The following is an 18473-nucleotide window of genomic DNA, read 5'->3' on the forward strand; positions in this document are numbered from 1 at the left end:
TATTTTTTTGTGTGCACACAAAGAAAAAATACTCTAAATTTAAAAAGATCGTTCGTTGGATTAAAAGTTCGCGTTGGTGAATATTCGTAGAAAGTTCAAACTTTTCAATTTAAAAGTTGGAAAGTTTTTGATACTACCATGCATTTATGGAACAAAATCGTTGTATCGGTAAAAGTGTTTTACTTTTAATTAGATAAGAAACCTTTTATGGCAATAATAAACAACTTTTAAAACTACAGTGATAATTTCAGAAAAATGAGCTTGATTTTTATATTTATTTTTAAAACTTTAAAACATCATGCTAGAAAAAAACATTTTTTATTGCATTTAACGCTTCTGCTCAAGGTTGGCCAACATCAGAGTCCAAGCTGTACCGATTCTTACGGTACGCCACCGGTCACTTCCGAAGACCCTAGTCTGATCGGTTCCGGATGGACGTTTCGACAAGTGACAGAAGTGTAGAGAACAGGATGGTCACGTTGCCGGCCTTCATCAGGACAGTCTTGGAAGAGTTGGCCGTTGATTCGGGAACGGTGGTCGACGTTTCCCGACTGGGAAGTGAAGTGCCTGAACGGGGAGTTCCCGATCCTGGAAGCGCATCTGGAACGTGGGGTTGATGAGGCCTTCATCCTCCTTTAAGAATGACAGATTTTTCGGCTCGCTGTTATGGTTCATTCGGCTGGAGCTGCGCCGTCGCGAGGTGAGCGTTTGTGGGCAGAAAGTTGCTGGAAGAGATGGAAGTAAGTGAAGTTGGCTAATCACTGCACACATTCTCAATACTCACCGGTGTTGTAAAACGCCGGCACCGAGTGCAACATCTGCGCTGACCACCTCCGATTATGCCGCTTCTCATCGTCCTCATCTTCGTCGGATCCTTCTCCTCACCGTGAAAATTAACTTTCTCGTACTTGTCCAAAAACCAGACGTTAATCTTCTTCCACGCAAACTCGTTGTTCATGCAACGCTTCGGCAGTGCCATCTCCTTGATAATCTCGCCCCAGTCCTCGCGGGACTTGACCTTCAACCACCAATCCCGGGCCACCACCACCGAATACAACCGGTTCGAATCCACATTCCTACCTCCCATCCTACAAAAACAAACATAATCAATCACAAACCCCACAAAACACCCAAGCTTCCTTCTTACCTATTCCGGTCCTGGAACAGCTGCAGTTCCTGCAGGAAGCTGGCCTTGTCCTTTTCGAGCAATAGACCTCGTCCCGCACCCGCACCACCCTCCTTCGAAGGCGTTCCGCTGCTGCTGTTTGGCTCACAAAGTTTTCCGCGTCGGCTTTGCTTTGCGTCCTAGACTCACCAGCACCACCGCGGTGCACCGGACCCACCAAAGTGTTTGTTTACATTTGGGACTTAGGCGTACTCGGTTACACGAGACGTCAAAATGAAAGAAATTTTACAGTCGTATTAAAAGTTAAGACTTTTAAATCAGTTAGTAAGGAGATTTCTAAAAACTTTACCAGTAAAAGTTTTCATTTTTAACACAAGAAAAAAACTTTCCCTCAAGCAAATTTTAGCAACTTTTTAAATCGAAAATAAGTTACTTTTGTCTTTACAGTAATATTTTTTTGTGTGTATGAGTGCCCAGAAGTTGGTTTGTTTGCACCAGAATTTTCATTCTCTTTTTCGCAAAAGTTATTTATCATGCGACTTTTAGCTTGTTTTTAAGGCTTACCGCCCGATGACAACTAACAAGTTTTGCAGGGACAGTGACAGCTCGAGCTCGATCTTTGTTTGCATCAGAACACCGCGTGAAGCATAGTTTTTGCACTGGGCCTAGAAATCCTTAATAACCCACCGACGATCGCGTTTTTTTTTTTTCTGTTTGAGTATTAAGACACGGAATCCTGATTACAAGGACTATTGTATCGTGTTACCCATTTTTACTGTTATTAAGCATTTCCAGATCTATAACACAGTTCCTATTGAGAGGAAAAGTGCTGTTCCATCCAGATGCTGTAAACTCCATTCCTTGTGCCTTGTGCGCTATGTATCGCTAGAACCGCGGTGACAATTTTTTCGTGTCATTTTTCAAGCTCTTCCCAGCAGCTATTATTTGCCGCGCGGGCTCTTGTAAAGACAATTATCTTTTTGCGGCGCTACTTTTGCGCTGTTCCCTTTGCTCTGATCTGGACAATGCGACTGGACTGCAGTGCAATACCGATCGGCTGGGCATTATTTTACATGCGAAGACACGAGGAAAGTATTTTGGGAAAGAGGCGCAAAGGAATATCCCAAGATCGATCACATGCTTGAAGAGCACGTGAAGCAACCGTTTTATACTCATACGGTTGCTGCTACCTCTGAACTTAAACCTAAGGCTGCCACCCTGAGAAGAACCCATGACTTTCCGCTTATGAGGCGAAACCCGTAACCATTCGGCCACAGAAGGTTGGCAAGAGACGCGTACGCGTGCGCTTTGTACACACTTTGTAAGGACAATTTGTAAGAAACGTCAAAACACGTGACTTCCGAAGGGTTAAGAAAATCGAGTATGTGTGGTCTACTCAAAATTGTGTAAAACATTTAAATATTTCCTAGAAAACGATCCGATTCCATTCAACGTGTCCGAGCGTTACCCAAAGTGGCGTTACCTCCGCCAGGTAATTTCCAGCGGGTCCCAACGGGGGTAGCGAAAAATTCAAAGCACGCATCCTCCTCGCCGCGGCTTTTTTCACCCATCATTCAGCTCCGGGATAGTGCTCGGGATTGGATCTTGTTTCTGTGGTGCGCGAAAAATCCCTTCACCGGGAAGTGGCCAACCGTCCATAGAGTGCCGGGAACTGTCGCAGCGGGAGTTGTAGTTCACTTGAAAGTGGAAAAAAATTCATCTTTTTCGTCGTGGGAACCACAAAATGGTAAGTTCTGACGGCTGACAGCGCACAGCATTGCGAAAAAAGAAAAAAAAAAAAAGGAGGTTGACCGTACAGACTCCATCTTTCTTTTTCTGTTCCAAAATTTTCACACCGCCAGTCGAAGAAGATGTCTCGCTACCCTCATGATGCCAAGGTTTACGTCGGGGAGCTGGGAAACAACGCTAGCAAGCAGGAAATCGAGGATGCCTTCTCGTATTACGGTCCGCTGAGGAACGTTTGGGTGGCCCGCAACCCGCCGGGTTTCGCCTTCGTCGAGTTCGAGGACGCGCGCGACGCGGAGGACTCCGTCCGGGGGTTGGACGGCCGGACGATCTGCGGACGCCGGGCGCGCGTCGAGCTGTCCACCGGCAAGGGTGGCCGGGGACTGCGCGGCGGAGATCGCGGTGGTGGTGACCGTGGCCGGGGCGGTCCCCCGAGCAGCAAGAGTGGCCGCTTCCATCCGGACGACCGGTGCTACGAGTGCGGCGGCCGGGGCCATTACGCGCGGGACTGCAGCCGCCATGGGCGGGGAGGAGGTGGCGGAGGACGCGGACGTAAAAGGTAATTTGAAGAGAGAAAGGACGGCATCTTGGAGGCACTTGAGAATGCCGCCGTGTGTAGTTTTGCGTGCGTGCGTACGTACGATCGATGATGATGCGTAAAATAAGCGCTGGTTGCTTGCGCGCAATCACGATGCTTCCGCGGATCCGGAAACGGGTGATGGAGGAAGCGCGTGCGGGATGTGGTGGCGCGAGATGGGGAAGCGGAGGGGTTTATCCTTAATTCCCATACATACATACATTCAATGTTACGTCCTTTTGAAATGCTAGTTTCGATTTAAAAAAAAATTAAAATGTTGTTTTCGAAAAGATCGGAAAATTTCACGAATGTTTCATATTTTAACATTAAAAATCGGACCATTATTTGTTGAGATATCGAAATTAGAAAATAGTGGGTTGTTTGGGTGAGACTTCGAAATCAATTTTCCTGTTTTTAAATCTTTTCATGGGAATATCTCAGCAGCTAAGGGTCGTATCAACAAAGTTCAAAAATGCAAAATATAGAGAATTTTATCAGCTTTTCAATAATATTTTTTTCAAGACGGGGCAAACATGGACAAATTTTTAAAAAAATAATAGCTGCTACTATTTTTTTAAAAGCTACCTAAATATGGGACCATCCATAAACCACGTGGACACTTAAGGGGGAAGGGGGTATGGCGATTGTCCACGCTCCATACAAAAAGTTTTTTTGTATGGACAATTGTCCACGAGGGGGTTGAGATTTCCAAAAAAGTGTCCACGTGGTTTGTGGATGGTCCCTATGGCTATAACTTGAAAACGGTGCACTTTATCAAAATTTCACTAAAGTACAATGCAATCGAAAACATCGAGAAATAAAGTTGAATAGTTATTGCGACCAATATTTCGATTTTTTGAAAAAAGCATTATTGATTAAAAAATGTATAACTCGGTCAAAGATTTTTTGCCTATTCTCGAAATTTCTGAAAAGTTGGCATTTGATGTCCCCTAAAACATATCAGAAAACGAAAAAAAAAATAAAAGTATTTTTTTTTTCAAATCATGTTTTAGTGACAAAACAGTGAAATAAAAAATTACCATTTTTTTTGCCGTGTATCATATTTTTTCAGTGTAGTCCATATCCATACCTACAACTTTGCCGAAGACACCAAATCGATTAAAAAAAATCTTCAAAAGATACAGATTTTTGAATTGTCATATATTATTTTTATATGGACAGCTGCCAAATTTTTATGGAAAATTATATGGAAAAACTAATAATCCAAAATGGCTTATTTGGGCATACCGAAGGCACCAAAAAAGTTTCAGCCGGATAACAAAAATACAAAAATTTAAATTATTGAAAAAGATCGATTTCGTAGAGAGTTGCTCACATACAAATTGTTGATGAAAATTATCGTATGTTTGGCTGGTTAAGGATTTTGTTCTTTTGTCATCTAATTTATTTTGCAAAACTTTTGACAAAAACATAGTTGCTCATCTTTGACTGAGCTATTTATTACTTGATTTTAGTTAAAAATGGTTTGGAATCAACGTGCTGTTTTTAAAGGCCTTAATTTTTTTTTTTTTAACAAAAGCGTCAACACGTCACACGCGCTGCATAATCTCCCAAGCAACCGCCAACCTGTTCGGCTTTCTCCTTCTCCATGCACGGGTTCCCATACAACGCATCCAAGAAATACACTGAAAGCCCTCCCATTTGTACACGATGGACCGGTATGAATGTGTGAGTTCAGGGTGTGCAGGAAAGCTCTAGAACAGGCGCCATAAAAGAGCGCGAGCAGGGAGAGAGCAAAACACGGAGTTTTCTCTCTCCTCTTCGAATTTTGCTCTCTACTTGCTCGCGCGCTTTTCTGACGCTCATCCTAGAGCTTTCATGCACACGCCTGAACTCACACATTCCCACCGTCCATCGTGTACAAATGGGAGGGCTTTCAGTGTATTTCTTGGATGCGTTGTATGTAAACCCGTGCATGGAGAAAGCTGAACAAGTTGGCGGTTGCTTGGGAGATTATGCAGCGCGCGTTAGATTTTCATTGAGCGTGATTGAATGCGTTTCCAAGACGAGTTGACGCTTTTGTTCGAAAATTTTAATGAACATATTTGATTTTTCCCATCATTTTGGAAATTAAAATAATCCCCTGTCTAATGAACAGGTGGACGCAACGCCTCTGTCTGTTGAATTCTTGTATAGGACAACATATCTCGAATTTTTTTTTATAAAGTCCTATAAACAAATGTAAACATTGAGTATTTGTTGGATACCGGTAATTAGCCCTTTCGGAGGGGTAATAAAACACACGATTAACACGCAACGAATTAAAACTACATTTATTCTGACAATAACAAACATAAATAAAACAAGACGTGTTCTCGCGGGAGAAGTCGATGGCCATCTGACGAGCTGTGTTGACGTCAACATGGTGATAAGCAAATATCACCAGTGAGTCCAGCTGTAGTGGTGTTCTGTGGATAGGGATCCTCAAGAATCCCATATCCAACATCTCCCCTCGGAAATGGTGAAGGCGGGCCGTGCGACAGTCTTCACGGGATGAAGAGCGACGAGGCGATGACGACGATTGTCATCCGGAGACCAATTCCGGTTGATGGATGAGCGAGAGGGTGGCGGTGCCCTCTCCAGAGACGACGATCACCGTCCGTGATCGCGTGGAACCTTCCAGTCCGACTTGGCAAGGACGTCAGCTGCGTTCTTTGTCCAGCTGCTCCTTCGTTGTCGCGTATCTGGAAGTGCTACGGCGGCTGCTTCGTCCGGTTGTGGATGCGACGTCCTATGTGGCCATCCACTATGCTGGTAGCAACCGGAGAATAGGCCGGCACACATCGGGTCTGCAACGTTGTTGAGGGTGCTGCCGTTTTGAGCACCCCTCCTTTGCGGGAGATCACTCACTGCTGGTGGAGTCGATTCCCGGTGACTGTTGCTGATGCTGAAGTGTCGTCGAGGGAAAAACGGTCGACCTCGAGACCTTTTCGTGATGATCCAGCCAAAATGGCCCACCCCAAACAGTCGCTTCTGTTGACGATGGCGGTGGCGCCATCGCTGATCGACACTGATGATGCAGCACGGTTGAGATGGCCCTGATGATGCTGCTCTACCAGGTGGAATCGGCTCCACCGCGACGGCAGACTCAGGCAGCGATGCTCTGGCGGATGCTCTCCGGTGTGCACTAGACCGGCGGCAGGTGCGCTCGTTGGACCTGACGGCCACTGGACCGGATGGTTGCAGCAATCCGCCATCTTCTCCCTCCTCCGATTGGGTTCGCGCGCGGGTTCTAGGAATCGGCCTCCGACGCTGGCCGGTTCCTTCACTACTCGTCGCCACTGTTGGATACCGGTAATTAGCCCTTTCGGAGGGGTAATAAAACACACGATTAACACGCAACGAATTAAAACTACATTTATTCTGACAATAACAAACATAAATAAAACAAGACGTGTTCTCGCGGGAGAAGTCGATGGCCATCTGACGAGCTGTGTTGACGTCAACATGGTGATAAGCAAATATCACCAGTGAGTCCAGCTGTAGTGGTGTTCTGTGGATAGGGATCCTCAAGAATCCCATATCCAACAGTATTCCTTTCACATTTCAGTGCCAATGCCCGTTGGAGTAAGCGGGATACACTCAATGTTTACATTTATTTATAGGACCTAATAATATTAACGTCTAAATATATATATTTCCTAGGCAGAAAGGACTTTTGAAAAGTACGCTAGAAAAAATCGTTTGAAATCTGACGCACAATCCAAAGAAAGATATTGGGAGTAATCGCCTCGACATTCTCCAGGATGCTTCCAAAGGATAGCTGCGCTAGAGTTAGATTAGATTAAAATCTGATGCACTATCCTCGAACCTACTTGATTTATAAAACTAAGTTATTATGGCCTAAAAGCCGGATATTCTCTGGAAGTAATTATTGAACAACCCTTTCAGGTACTTGACATTCTCGTCGGCGTTTGGAAAGCGCTCGTTTTGCATGAAAAATCATAACATTTTTAAATCGTTTAATTGTTCCAATAGTCAAACAAAAATTTCCTTTCATTCATTTCGAATCAAATAGTTTGATTTGTCTGAAAAAAAGATAAAAGTGGTTGAAATCTCGTTTTTTTTTGCATGATAAAAGTGACGCTTTGGAACTAATTTTTTTAACTGACTTACTACTCCATACTAGTAAATCTCGCCCCACCCACGCCCAGCCGCTGCGCTTCACAGTCCGCATTCGCACCTCCGCGTCCGCGTGTATGTGTTTGTTTTCTATTGTTTCCGTGTACATTTCCGTGCGTATTTGTCCTGTGAAAGGCCCGACACCCACATTGTTTTGATACTGGAATATTAAATTCTCACACCCCAGAGTAGAGAGAGAGATGCATCGAAAGAGGGTCGTCGCGTCGCGTGACGACGAAGCTCCTGATTGATTCAACCGTGTTGTTGTTGTTGTTGTTGTCGCCATCGTCGCAACGGTGAATCAGTCAACGAACTTCAAAACGTCGTGCCTTCTTCCGAGATCATCGCAGTATCAGCGCGACGATCAGTATCAGTGAGCGACCCCCTGCGACTGCGTAGAGTGACACTTCTGCACATCCCATCGCTCTCAATTCTGTGTCGGCTGTGTGCGCGCAGCGTAGAAATCATCTGATTTGCTTGCAAAAGAGAAAGAGAGGGAGAGAGATCAATCTGAAAGCCAAGAGTCTTCAGAGTGTATAGAGTCAACTAGTCTACTAGAGCACAGAGTCATGCACACACACGTCCTTAAACATCCCAAAACCGATTCTGCGAGAGCGTTTCTACCAAAGTCTCCCGTGAGTGTTCCTTTTGTTTTAGTTTATTTGTTTTCTTAATTCAGCCACACAACACAACCATCAACAAATCGTTCCGTGATCAATAGTTTTAAATTTGTAAAGATGAAGGGACGTTTCTTTCATTAACATTAGATTGCAGGCAGACAGATGCTGCTCCGGTTAAGTTCTAATGCATTCTGCAGGCAGATCCTTTAGTAGTTAGCAAACGACAGCTGGGATAACTATTGCTCTGGAACCATCTAACATTGATAACCGCGTCAGCCTGGACGACTGCATGACACAAATTTTAGCCAGAGTCAATGGTTATCCCCCCTCAGATTGAACGAACCGAACCGTCCAAAACCAAAAAAAACCTTTGTCTCTACCAATCGCTAACCGCCGTTTCTTCCATCGCACGCAGATCCCGCAGCCGCAGTCCTCGGTCGCGTTCTCGCGAACTGCGCACCCGTTCGCGCAGCTACAGCCGTGGGGCTTCCCGTAGCCGCAGCCGGGACCGTGACACCCGTGACCGTCGCACCCGGTCCAAGACGCCGACGAAGCGCGACAGAGCCACGCCCCGCGAGCGTTCGGTCAGCCGTGGCCACACCAAATCACCGCGGCGCTCCGTTTCGAAGACCCGTTCCCGCAGCCGGTCCAGAACGCCCCGTTCGGTGTCCCGATCCAGGTCCAGATCGCACCGTCGCAACGGAGACTCCCACCACGATTAGAGAGGGGTGGACCACACAGACATACACACAAACATGCTAATTATGACCTATTGACGCAACAACACAAAATTGAACATAAATGACGCCCTATTGGTTGTGAGGAGCATTTCTCCTCGACGCTGATTTGGCACGCAACCAAAAAAAAAAGAAGAACATACTATGAAATATTTAACCCGTAGACTAAGACACAACTTCAGCATGATGCTTTCGAAAAGTTTTTAGTTTGACACAATACTGGGACGGCGAGTCCGAATGTAGTCCTTGGAAATCGTTTGATGCAATAAAAACAGCAAAATCCAGAATCTCGTTCTGACACTTGGACTACCGGAAGACCTGTCCGCCCTTTACCCCGTATGAGATTAAAGTGTATCCAATGCGAAACTGTGTGTCGATCCATACAAATCATTTTTAAAATAAAAGATGTAAAAGAAAAATAAAGTTCGTCCGGATGCTCTCTAAAAAAACAATACACAAACACACACCCACAAAAAAAACAACAAAACATTAACCTGACTCTGACTACTGTGCAGATTTGCATTTATTGTTTAAGGCAACGTCAAAATATTAAAAATCCAAAAGTAAAAAACGCGGCTGGTTCGGCCGAGACTCCTGGCACGGACGCGCCCCCCTTCGAGATTGAGCACTTGAATCATCATCAGTATATTCTGTGTGTAGCAGTGACTAGCAAAACCTTCGTTTTAAACTGTGGATTTAAATTAATAAAGCTATTGTACGATCAGTTCCTAGCTGGACTCGGTCACTGGAAACGACCGGCGGCTCAGTGACCGACGAAATAGGCGGCGGGCCAGATGCGGGCATAAAAATGTCAAAATCTCTTCCCCCCTCACTTTGTCTCACCATCCAGCTGCAGCTTTGTTGACAAACAAACGGAGCACGCGGTCGCATGATGGCGGCATCGAGCCAGAATTAGGGGTGATCATGTGATTAAAAATGAAGTTTTTTTCAAGAAAAATAATATTTTTCCGACCGAATAAAAAAATTGCGAGCATGTTCAAACAATTATTCCTGATGTCGGAGAAGTGATAAAAAAGCAAAATTTTAATCCATAATTTTCTATAAATTGAATTTTTTCACTCCAACTGGGAACCCCTAGGTCTATCCACGACCGTTTCCAATGACCGTGAGAAGATACCAGAAAATCCAGCTACGAGCTAAATCCACAATAAATAAAAGTATTTGAAATGGTGTAAAAACACGTAACAATCGTTGCAGGTCCTTGAATGAAGAATGCCCCTGATTTCCGTACTTTCTCAGACGCCAAAACAACGGTTTCTACATGGACGCCCTGATACCATGTACTCCGGACTGAGATTATCCAAGCCTGATACAAAGTATACTTTCCCATAATGTCGCTCTCTGTCCTGCAGGTATTGCTTGAAAGCTCATACACATTCACAAACCACGAGTCCCTTTAGACCAGGGCTGTGGAGTCGGAGCCGGAGTCGGAGTCGGTGGAGTCGGGTCTTTTTGGAGACCTGGAGTCGGAGTCGGAGTCGTCAAAACTCGAATAGCTGGAGTCGGAGTCAGAGTCGGCTAAATTTTATGAGCTGGAGTCGGAGTCGGAGCCGGAGTCGTAAATTCCTGATAGACCCGGAGTCGGAGCTGGAGTCGGAGTTATCGAAAAATTTAATTTAATTTATGAACTTATTTATTTTTCAATATTTGTTATAATTCAGGGTAATTTCCAAAAAAAATTAAATTTATTTATTGAATCGCGTGCACTGCGTTGACATTTTTTTATTCAAATTATTTTTTGGATCAAGATATTTATCAGATGTCATGATGTTTTCGAAGCATTTTTATTGTGATTGGAAAGCTCTTATTATGTTATTTCACTAAGATCACAGAATGATAATCTGTTAATCCTCTCTTGTCAATGTATGTATACACTATACTATAGTGTCATAACTTATAAAATAGTAAACAATTGCGGCTGTGTAGTCAAAAAATTAAAACATATTAAAATTGTTCTTTGCTGTCTCTTTTTGCTTACAGTATTTACAGTATGTAAAAAAAGTATTTACACCCCTTGGGCCCTATGAACATTTTGTGATGCATCTTTGACTGATTAAAAAAATAATTTGGATTGAATATAAAGTTTACTAACTACTTAGTAGAAAAGTTTACATAACTCTGAAAATTCAATATAAAACTTATCTAAACTTAATTTAGCTAAATGTCAGTATGTTACCATAGAATTGCTAAGGTTTTAAGTAGATCCTTTTTTTAATAGGAAAATAAAGGTTCACTATCAGTACTTAACGAAAAAAAATATGTTTTAAAAACATTTGTAAAATTGACATAATAATTCTACTATTAACTTATCAACTATTATATAAATCAACTATTATAATAAATCAAAGTGTCCTGCTGAAAACATTTGAAACTGACAAAAAATATCGAAAATAAGTTGCAACTTATTTTGAAATAATTATTGAATTTATTAGATATATCGATTACCTCAATGTTTACAATTTCTCTTAATGTGTTGATCCTTAAGGATCCACTACACGCGAACATTTTTTGCTTCGACTTTTTTACGGAAATTTTCATAACTCTGAAAAGAAAACAGTTAGAATCCCACTTTTTGTATTAGGGCCTGTAGCAATGTTATGCAAAGTTAACAAGATTTTCGCAAGTTTTTTTTATTTGCTTTTTGGAAAACTGTTGAAACAATCAGATCAGTTTAGGTCTTGTTGACTTTGCATAACTTTTCTACATGACTTAATACAAAAAGTGGGACTCTAACTATTTTCTATTCAGAGTTATGACAATTTCCGAAAAAAAGTCAAAGCTAAAATTGTTTGCTTGTAGTGGATCCTTAAATAATATCGTTCAACAAGTCTATTTTTTTAAATAGCTTAAATCGGGGTGAAATAATTGATAAAATTTTAAATTAATTCTTCAAATATTAGAATTTTCTCATGATTTATATGTTAAAAGTGTGTACTGGGCTGGATCACACAATTTCCATGTACGTCCTCTGAAAAAAATTCAAAAGAGCTTTAAAAAATAGTTACTTTGAAAATTGTTTATTTCAAAACCAGGGTATCTTTGATAGTTACTGTGATTCTTTAAAATTTCAGACTGAAATTATGCAAATTGATTTTATATGTCAATTCGGTCATGAAGGCTAACTTTCTTTTAATATTTCATTAATAAAAGTACAATTAAAAATTAGTGTAAATAGCATATAAACATAAAAAATAGTGTAAATTTTAAGTAGTTAAATAAAAAGTTCCAATTTTTCAAACAACAAAATTTAAATTATTTAGAAAATGGTTGGGCTGAAAATGCGTTTAAATCTGAAGATATTTATGATTTTTGTTTCAATAACGCTGAAAACATGTAACATAGAACAACGAACACTTATCTCCAAGCTTAGTATGGTTCCATACCATTCTATTTGTATAAATTATTCGTATTTATAATTTCGCGAAACACCCCGAACATAATTGTCACCCCGGTTCACATTATTCGCGTAAGTGTGAACTGAAATGTGAGTGATGTGATTAATTAATTTTTTTTAATATTTTAAATAAAGATTAGCTGTTGGAGTCGGAGCCGGAGTCAACAATTTGTGGAAAGCTGGAGTCGGAGTCGGAGTCGGCTAGAGTTGAAAGGCCGGAGTCGGAGTCAGAGCCGGAGTCATCAATTTGTGGAAAGCCGGAGCCGGAGTCGGAGTCGGCTTAACTCAGAAAGCCGGAGTCGGAGTCGCTTGAAATATGACCCGACTCCACAGCCCTGCTTTAGACTTACATTACCATTAGTTCATATTTCGGTATAAATATGACTCTAAGTTAGAGGTGGGCAAAAAAGAGTGAGCCGCTCAAAGAGCCGGTTCACTGAAAAGAGCGAACGAACCGTGGCTCACAACAAAAAGAATCGCGGTTCTTTTTTAAACTCCGATCTTTTGAAAGAACTTTTTCAAGATAGCATGATTTTTGTTATAAATATAATTAATTGAATAAAAAAAAATAGTATTAAATTTGTTTTTGAGTACTGAAAATGCTATTTCAAATATTTCAATGCTTATAAAAATTAATCTCAAAAGTAAATTGATTAGCCGAGCTTCTGTGGCCGTGAGGTTACGGGTTTCGCCTTGTAAGCGGAAGGTGATGGGTTCGATTCCTGTCTGGCTCGGCAAAGTCAGATCCCTTAAAAAAGTAAATATGCTCACTGGGCGCCCAGAGGGCGCGAGTTCGATTCTCGTACCGGGATGATAAAGTTTTAAGAAAAAAAAAATGGTTTTCTAAACTGCCCACCATTGTAAAAACGGCTAATATTCACTTTTGTCAAAAGCGAGTTATCAGCACCAGGTGGTAGAGGATGTTCCAACGCTCATCTGAAACATGAATTTCACTAAAATAGTGTTTAGATTTGGCAGCCAATGCGAAAAACCAAACGGCTAATATGCCACTTTTATGGGAAATTGCCTTGACGAAGATTTGGTGACAAACATTAAAACGCGTTTTGCTCGGAATACTTGATTTGGCATAATAGCCGAATTTTCAATTATGGGCAGTAAACAACATAAAAAAAAATCATTGTACCACTGATTGTACATTACAGTATTACCGGAATACAAATTTGAGCATTTCAAATTGCATAATTTGTAAAATATAACCAAAAATATACTACATAGTTTTGGGATTTTGAAAAATAAAATAATAATTTCTTTTGTCCGATTAAACTTTAGCATTTATAGACTTTATCGATTAAATCAGAATGTAGAAAAGATTTCACAGAATATTTTTTCCAAATAAAATATCAGCATTAGTTCAATTCTTGCATAAATAAACGCAATTTTAAAATTAATAGCTATTTTTCCAGCATCTTAGATTTAAGTTTGGATGCCATTCAATTACTCGAATGTTTAGGTTCGAGTAGAAATCTTGACATAGAGACCACCAAGGGCATCTTCTCTTTTTCAGATTTTTTTTATCAAATAGTTTATAAAAGTCTAATGAGAAATAACTTATAAAATCACACGATTCTTAAAAGAAACCTTCTCATCCAAAATTTGAAAAAGGAGCGAAAGAGCCGTTCAAAAGAGCGGCTCTTTTAAATGAGCGAACGAAAATGAGCGGCTCCTAAAAAAGAGCGGTTTTGCCCACCTCTACTCTAAGTCTACTTTTCTCTTCATTATTAGTCTACTAATCTAAGCCCACAGAAAATGAGCAAGCCAGATGTTTTTAAATAGGAAGTTCGAAAGCACAAAGTGTCACCCGAAGGCGAAACGCCAAAGAAGTTCTGCAGCGGCCGGAAACCAGAAAAGACAGCAAATCGGTCATCGTTGTGAAGACGGCGACAGTAGTACACCCTCCGATAAACGAGCAAAGCGTCCGTCAAGAGAAGAACAACATGAAACCCGGGATCCTGACGACAAATCTGAACGTCGATAGTGTACCTGACTTGTGTGATGAAAACCTCAAATGATACTGGATTACAAAATTGCGGTGTCTGCCATCAGTATACAAGAACAATTCAAGAGTTTTTTTTGAAAAGGTCCTATAAACAAAATTTTCAATTTTTGCTTTTTGGGTGTTTTTAGAACCGCCTTGAGTCAGGGATATTCAAAAACACCCAAAAAGCAAAAAGTGAAAATTTTGTTTATAGGACCTTTTCAAAAAAAACTCGAGAATTGTTACTGAGCTCTAGTATGTGACTAAGAGGAATTTGAGTCTATAAAAAATAACAATCAAATTTTGTTCCAACCTCGATATTGAGACAGTGAAGTCCGCACTAGAAGAGAGCAAGATGAACATAGAAAATAGCTAGTTTCCCACACTCGAATATTGTTCGGTAATGCGATTAGCCTAAACGCCTCGGTAAATGCAGTCTTTCTATGGAAGGTGTTCGATTAGAGAAGGCCAGTGTCCTACGGAAAATTAGTTGTCGACTTTGTTTGACGGTTCCAGTACGTACTGTTTCTTTAGCGCGCAATATTCATTCGTGCTTTGCTGTCAGTCATATTTTTTTTTACTCATAGTAAATTAAGTTGACTCCAGCTTAAAATCTTCTCATTTTCTTGAACATGGAGTTAACTAAACTTAGTGACTCCAATGAAAGATCGCAGGTTCCGTACATGTCATTACTCCCGACTGAGGTATTCAACGATTGCGTCTAACATGAACATCATTAACAATATTTCTCAATCTAGCTTCTCATAGAGATATTTAAGCAGCTCCCGATTTCAACACTCATCCAAGCCACTTCCGTTTGCCACCGCTGGAACCAGATCATCTTCAGCATTATCCACAAGCGAATTCGCTGCCGCATTAGCAACGACCTGGACCTAGTCGGCCAAAACTCCCTTAGCCGGTCGTACGGCGCCATCACGGTGGACTGTTCCACCCTATCGCTGGCCACTCCGACGCTACTGCAGCTGTGTCGCCGTGCAACGGAGCTCGAAATTCACGCCAACCTCCTGCACGAATCGGTACTGGCGGAGCTGCTTCCGCAGTGTCCACGGTTGGAGCGACTCACCGTTCGGGCCAAATGCCTTGTCGTTGAGGGCGCATGGAAGACGGTCGAACTGAGGGGAAGGTTTCCCACCATCGAGAGTGTGTCGGTGATTGCGGAGAGCTTCTTCTCGCCGGGACAGAGACGGGTGCCAGCGGCGGGCGGAAGTGTGAAAAGCCGGAAATCCCGAGTTAAAAGTGCAATCGCCAATGGGGTGTTTTGCTGTTGGAAGAAGCTACGGAAGTTGGTCACTTAATAAAAGTTGATGAGTGTGGTTTATGAAAATATATATTCTATGCGCTTTATCATCTGCAAATGTACATTAATATACAGTAACAGTATGAACATTCCCTGCGGAACGTTCTTACCGTTCTAGAACATACACAATGCACAAAGTCATCACGCTAATGCATAAGGGTGGCTCAGAGGTAAATAGTTTAAGCACTTAACTAACAATATATAGTAACATTCTCTAGTGCTTCTGCTGCCTATGCGCTGTGCTTAAATTACTGCTCTATCTGCTAGTCCTTTTTGCAGTGATAGCACGAACAGTTGGTTGCCGACTTGAAGGTCAGGTTCCGGATGCCTTCAGTGCACATCACACGTACGTGAACATCCTCAGTTTCCATTATGTTGCAGCACTGCCCGACCGACGTTACCGGTTGGCTTGGCTTGTGGACACCCACGGCGAACGGTGCCGACGGGATGGCAAACGACTCACAGAACCCGCGGCACGCGTTCGTCGTGATCGTAAACTCCACGCAACTCGGGATGCTGATCTTGCGGGTGTGACCTTTGAGAGAACGAAAGATAAAAAGTTAATTTTCCCAATTCAAGACGAAGTTGACTTTATAGCTGTCGGCCACCATTGCTAGTACCAACCACTAGTGTCTTCCTTTTTATCTACAAGGACTTCGCCGCCCTGGGCTCCTAAGTGTATGAAAGTATGGCACGGAGCGACGGCGCCGAATACCCATATTTACAAAAAGAATTTTAGAGCGCCCGCCGCGGGATTCGAACCGGCGACCTCTGGATTGTGAGTCCAGTGCGCGGTCCGATTGATCCACACGGGCGGGACGCCCGATACTAAATTTGGCACTAACCAACTTTATGGCAGCCGGGCTTCTGCCACGATTCCTTGCTGCACACGACCGAAACCAGCAGAAACAGTGCCACCAGACGGAGCCACTCCATCGTAGTCCGGATCAACGGTGAACTTTGAATGCCAACAAAAAATTCAACGAAACACTGAAGAATCGGTGCACAAGTTAGCAGGACGCCATGTAGCGACGCGACATGATTTCAAATCAAGGAATTTTTGGAGAACTGGATTTGCCCGAAGAAGCACACCGATGATGACTGGTGGAATTCGGACTCGGCAGGGTGGCTTTTATACGGGTTTGGTCAGTTGAAGATGGTGCGGACATGCGCGGAGTTTTACCAGGATTCGTTCCACGCGGTTTTGGAACGTGGGTTGGAAGTAGAAGTTTAATTTTGATGCACTTTTCAATTTATAGAGAATTGTTGGTTAAAAAAATGACCGATTATCCATGTTCATGCGACTAAAGAATTTATTTTTTTAATCACATGTGCTTTTGAAGAATTCCTTAACTAATGTTTGATAACATATTAAAGGACCTCGTAGAAACTATTATTTACTGAAAGGTGGCTTAAAACGAGATTATCTGTAACCGTATTTGGAGAGAACATAACGTTTTCATTTTGGGTACAATATCATTTCGTAAGTTGCGAACAAACTGAGTAAGCATAGAATACATCTTTGGTGCTATGCCTGTTATGAAACTCTAGAAAACACGAAACATTGAAGGAAAAAAAACCAGAGCAAACGAATTATTATAGACCTGTTTGAACTTCGGATTGAACCATTTACTGAAAGTTGGAAGAGAGTGACAACGTGTTTATTTGTTAATAAATATTTGAAGAGCAAACATACAATTCGTACCGGAACTTTTTACGGCAGTAATGAAAATTCTGCCAAAGTTCTACGCAATAGACAAAGATAGTAAACTCCATGAGATACAACAAGTGTTCATAAGGAGCGGGAGAAAGAGGGGGAAAATAAAACCCGTAATCCATAAGACAAATCAGATCGTGCACATGAGCCGACTGATGTAAACCGCAAAAGGAGCTCGAAATTTAATCTAGTGTGTTTATTCTAGTTCTCGGTACTTGAATTACACGTCTGTGTTTGGGAAGGACTGTTCTGGCGAGTGAATTCTATGTATTGTTGGAACTTAACATTGACGTCTATGTTTGGTAAGCTTAAATTTTGGCTTAACAAATATTTTATAAAATGTAGCATTTTTTCTCTTCGTAAAACGAACCTATTAGCTGTAACAGTTTCAACAAAATTCTCATGTAAAACATAGCTGGAAGGACTACCAAATCCTTGACCTAGGAGCTAGGAACGCAAAATTATTGATTATTAACCAAAAACGTTACTTAATCCACCTTTAGGTGGTTGGTGCCTTCCTCATATTCATAAAGTCAATACATTCAGTAAAAATAGCAACATTCCCCTTAACATGTTTAACAAATCAACTTTATTACTAATTTCTTTTGATATGGTTCGCAGACCTTCAATATTTCTGGCTCATCGGCAAGGTCTGATGAAAAACCCTATCCAACGATAGTTCGCATGGAGGATTCAGACAATATCTGAAATCCGACCTCTTAAAAGTGTATAAATAACACTTAATTGCCAATAACTTTTGATAGGGTTGTCAGATCCTCAATGTTTTAGGCTCATTTGAATGATCTTTCGATTATCTAGCATGATGGAACCGGACATCATTTTCATTGAAATATCTGAGATCCGGCCTCCAAAAAGTGTATAAATAACACTTAAGTGCTAATAACTTTTGATAGGGTTGTCAGATCTACAATGTTTTGGGCTCATTGGAAAGGTCTTTTTAATACCTTTCTGAAAATGTATAACATGATAGGGTTTCTTGCAAAAAAAACACCCTTTTTACAATCTTCCGGACATACGCAAAAATCGTTTTTTTGGCATGATAAGGTTTCTTGCAAAA

The 18473-nt window shown here is 41.7% G+C and overlaps 4 protein-coding genes across 6 annotated transcripts; 2 read left to right on the forward strand and 2 right to left on the reverse strand.

Annotated features, from left to right (window-relative positions):
• Nucleotides 1–641: 641 nt before the first annotated feature.
• LOC119767614 (AT-rich interactive domain-containing protein 2-like) lies at nt 642–1452 on the reverse strand. The gene is made up of 3 exons (XM_038256544.1): nt 1148–1452; nt 785–1088; nt 642–725 (listed from the first exon to the last, which is right to left on the reverse strand). Exons 2-3 carry the CDS (start codon nt 1085–1087, stop codon nt 672–674), a joined length of 357 nt encoding a protein of 118 aa, XP_038112472.1. The 5' UTR covers nt 1088; nt 1148–1452; the 3' UTR covers nt 642–671.
• A 1179-nt stretch (nt 1453–2631) lies between these two features.
• Nucleotides 2632–9662, forward strand: LOC6046050 (serine/arginine-rich splicing factor 7). The gene is made up of 3 exons (XM_001863271.2): nt 2632–2873; nt 2989–3431; nt 8628–9662. Exons 1-3 carry the CDS (start codon nt 2871–2873, stop codon nt 8932–8934), a joined length of 753 nt encoding a protein of 250 aa, XP_001863306.2. The 5' UTR covers nt 2632–2870; the 3' UTR covers nt 8935–9662.
• Nucleotides 9663–14090: 4428 nt separating this feature from the next.
• LOC119767636 lies at nt 14091–15709 on the forward strand. 3 transcript variants are annotated; one of them, XM_038256626.1, is made up of 3 exons: nt 14091–14463; nt 14690–14875; nt 15119–15709. In XM_038256626.1, the coding sequence occupies exons 2-3, from the start codon at nt 14804–14806 to the stop codon at nt 15674–15676; spliced, it is 630 nt and encodes a 209-aa protein (XP_038112554.1). In that variant the 5' UTR covers nt 14091–14463; nt 14690–14803; the 3' UTR covers nt 15677–15709. The 3 variants fall into 3 exon arrangements, with proteins under 3 accessions (XP_038112554.1, XP_038112555.1, XP_038112553.1); XM_038256627.1 differs by having other exon boundaries at nt 14091–14414; XM_038256625.1 differs by lacking the exons at nt 14091–14463; nt 14690–14875 and adding an exon at nt 14882–15064.
• Nucleotides 15691–16775, reverse strand: LOC6046049 (thyrostimulin alpha-2 subunit). The gene is made up of 2 exons (XM_001863270.2): nt 16524–16775; nt 15691–16213 (listed from the first exon to the last, which is right to left on the reverse strand). Exons 1-2 carry the CDS (start codon nt 16612–16614, stop codon nt 15942–15944), a joined length of 363 nt encoding a protein of 120 aa, XP_001863305.1. The 5' UTR covers nt 16615–16775; the 3' UTR covers nt 15691–15941.
• Nucleotides 16776–18473: the final 1698 nt, after the last annotated feature.

Source organism: Culex quinquefasciatus, chromosome 2 (genome assembly GCF_015732765.1).
Source record: "Culex quinquefasciatus strain JHB chromosome 2, VPISU_Cqui_1.0_pri_paternal, whole genome shotgun sequence".
Classification (NCBI taxonomy): domain Eukaryota; kingdom Metazoa; phylum Arthropoda; class Insecta; order Diptera; family Culicidae; genus Culex; species Culex quinquefasciatus.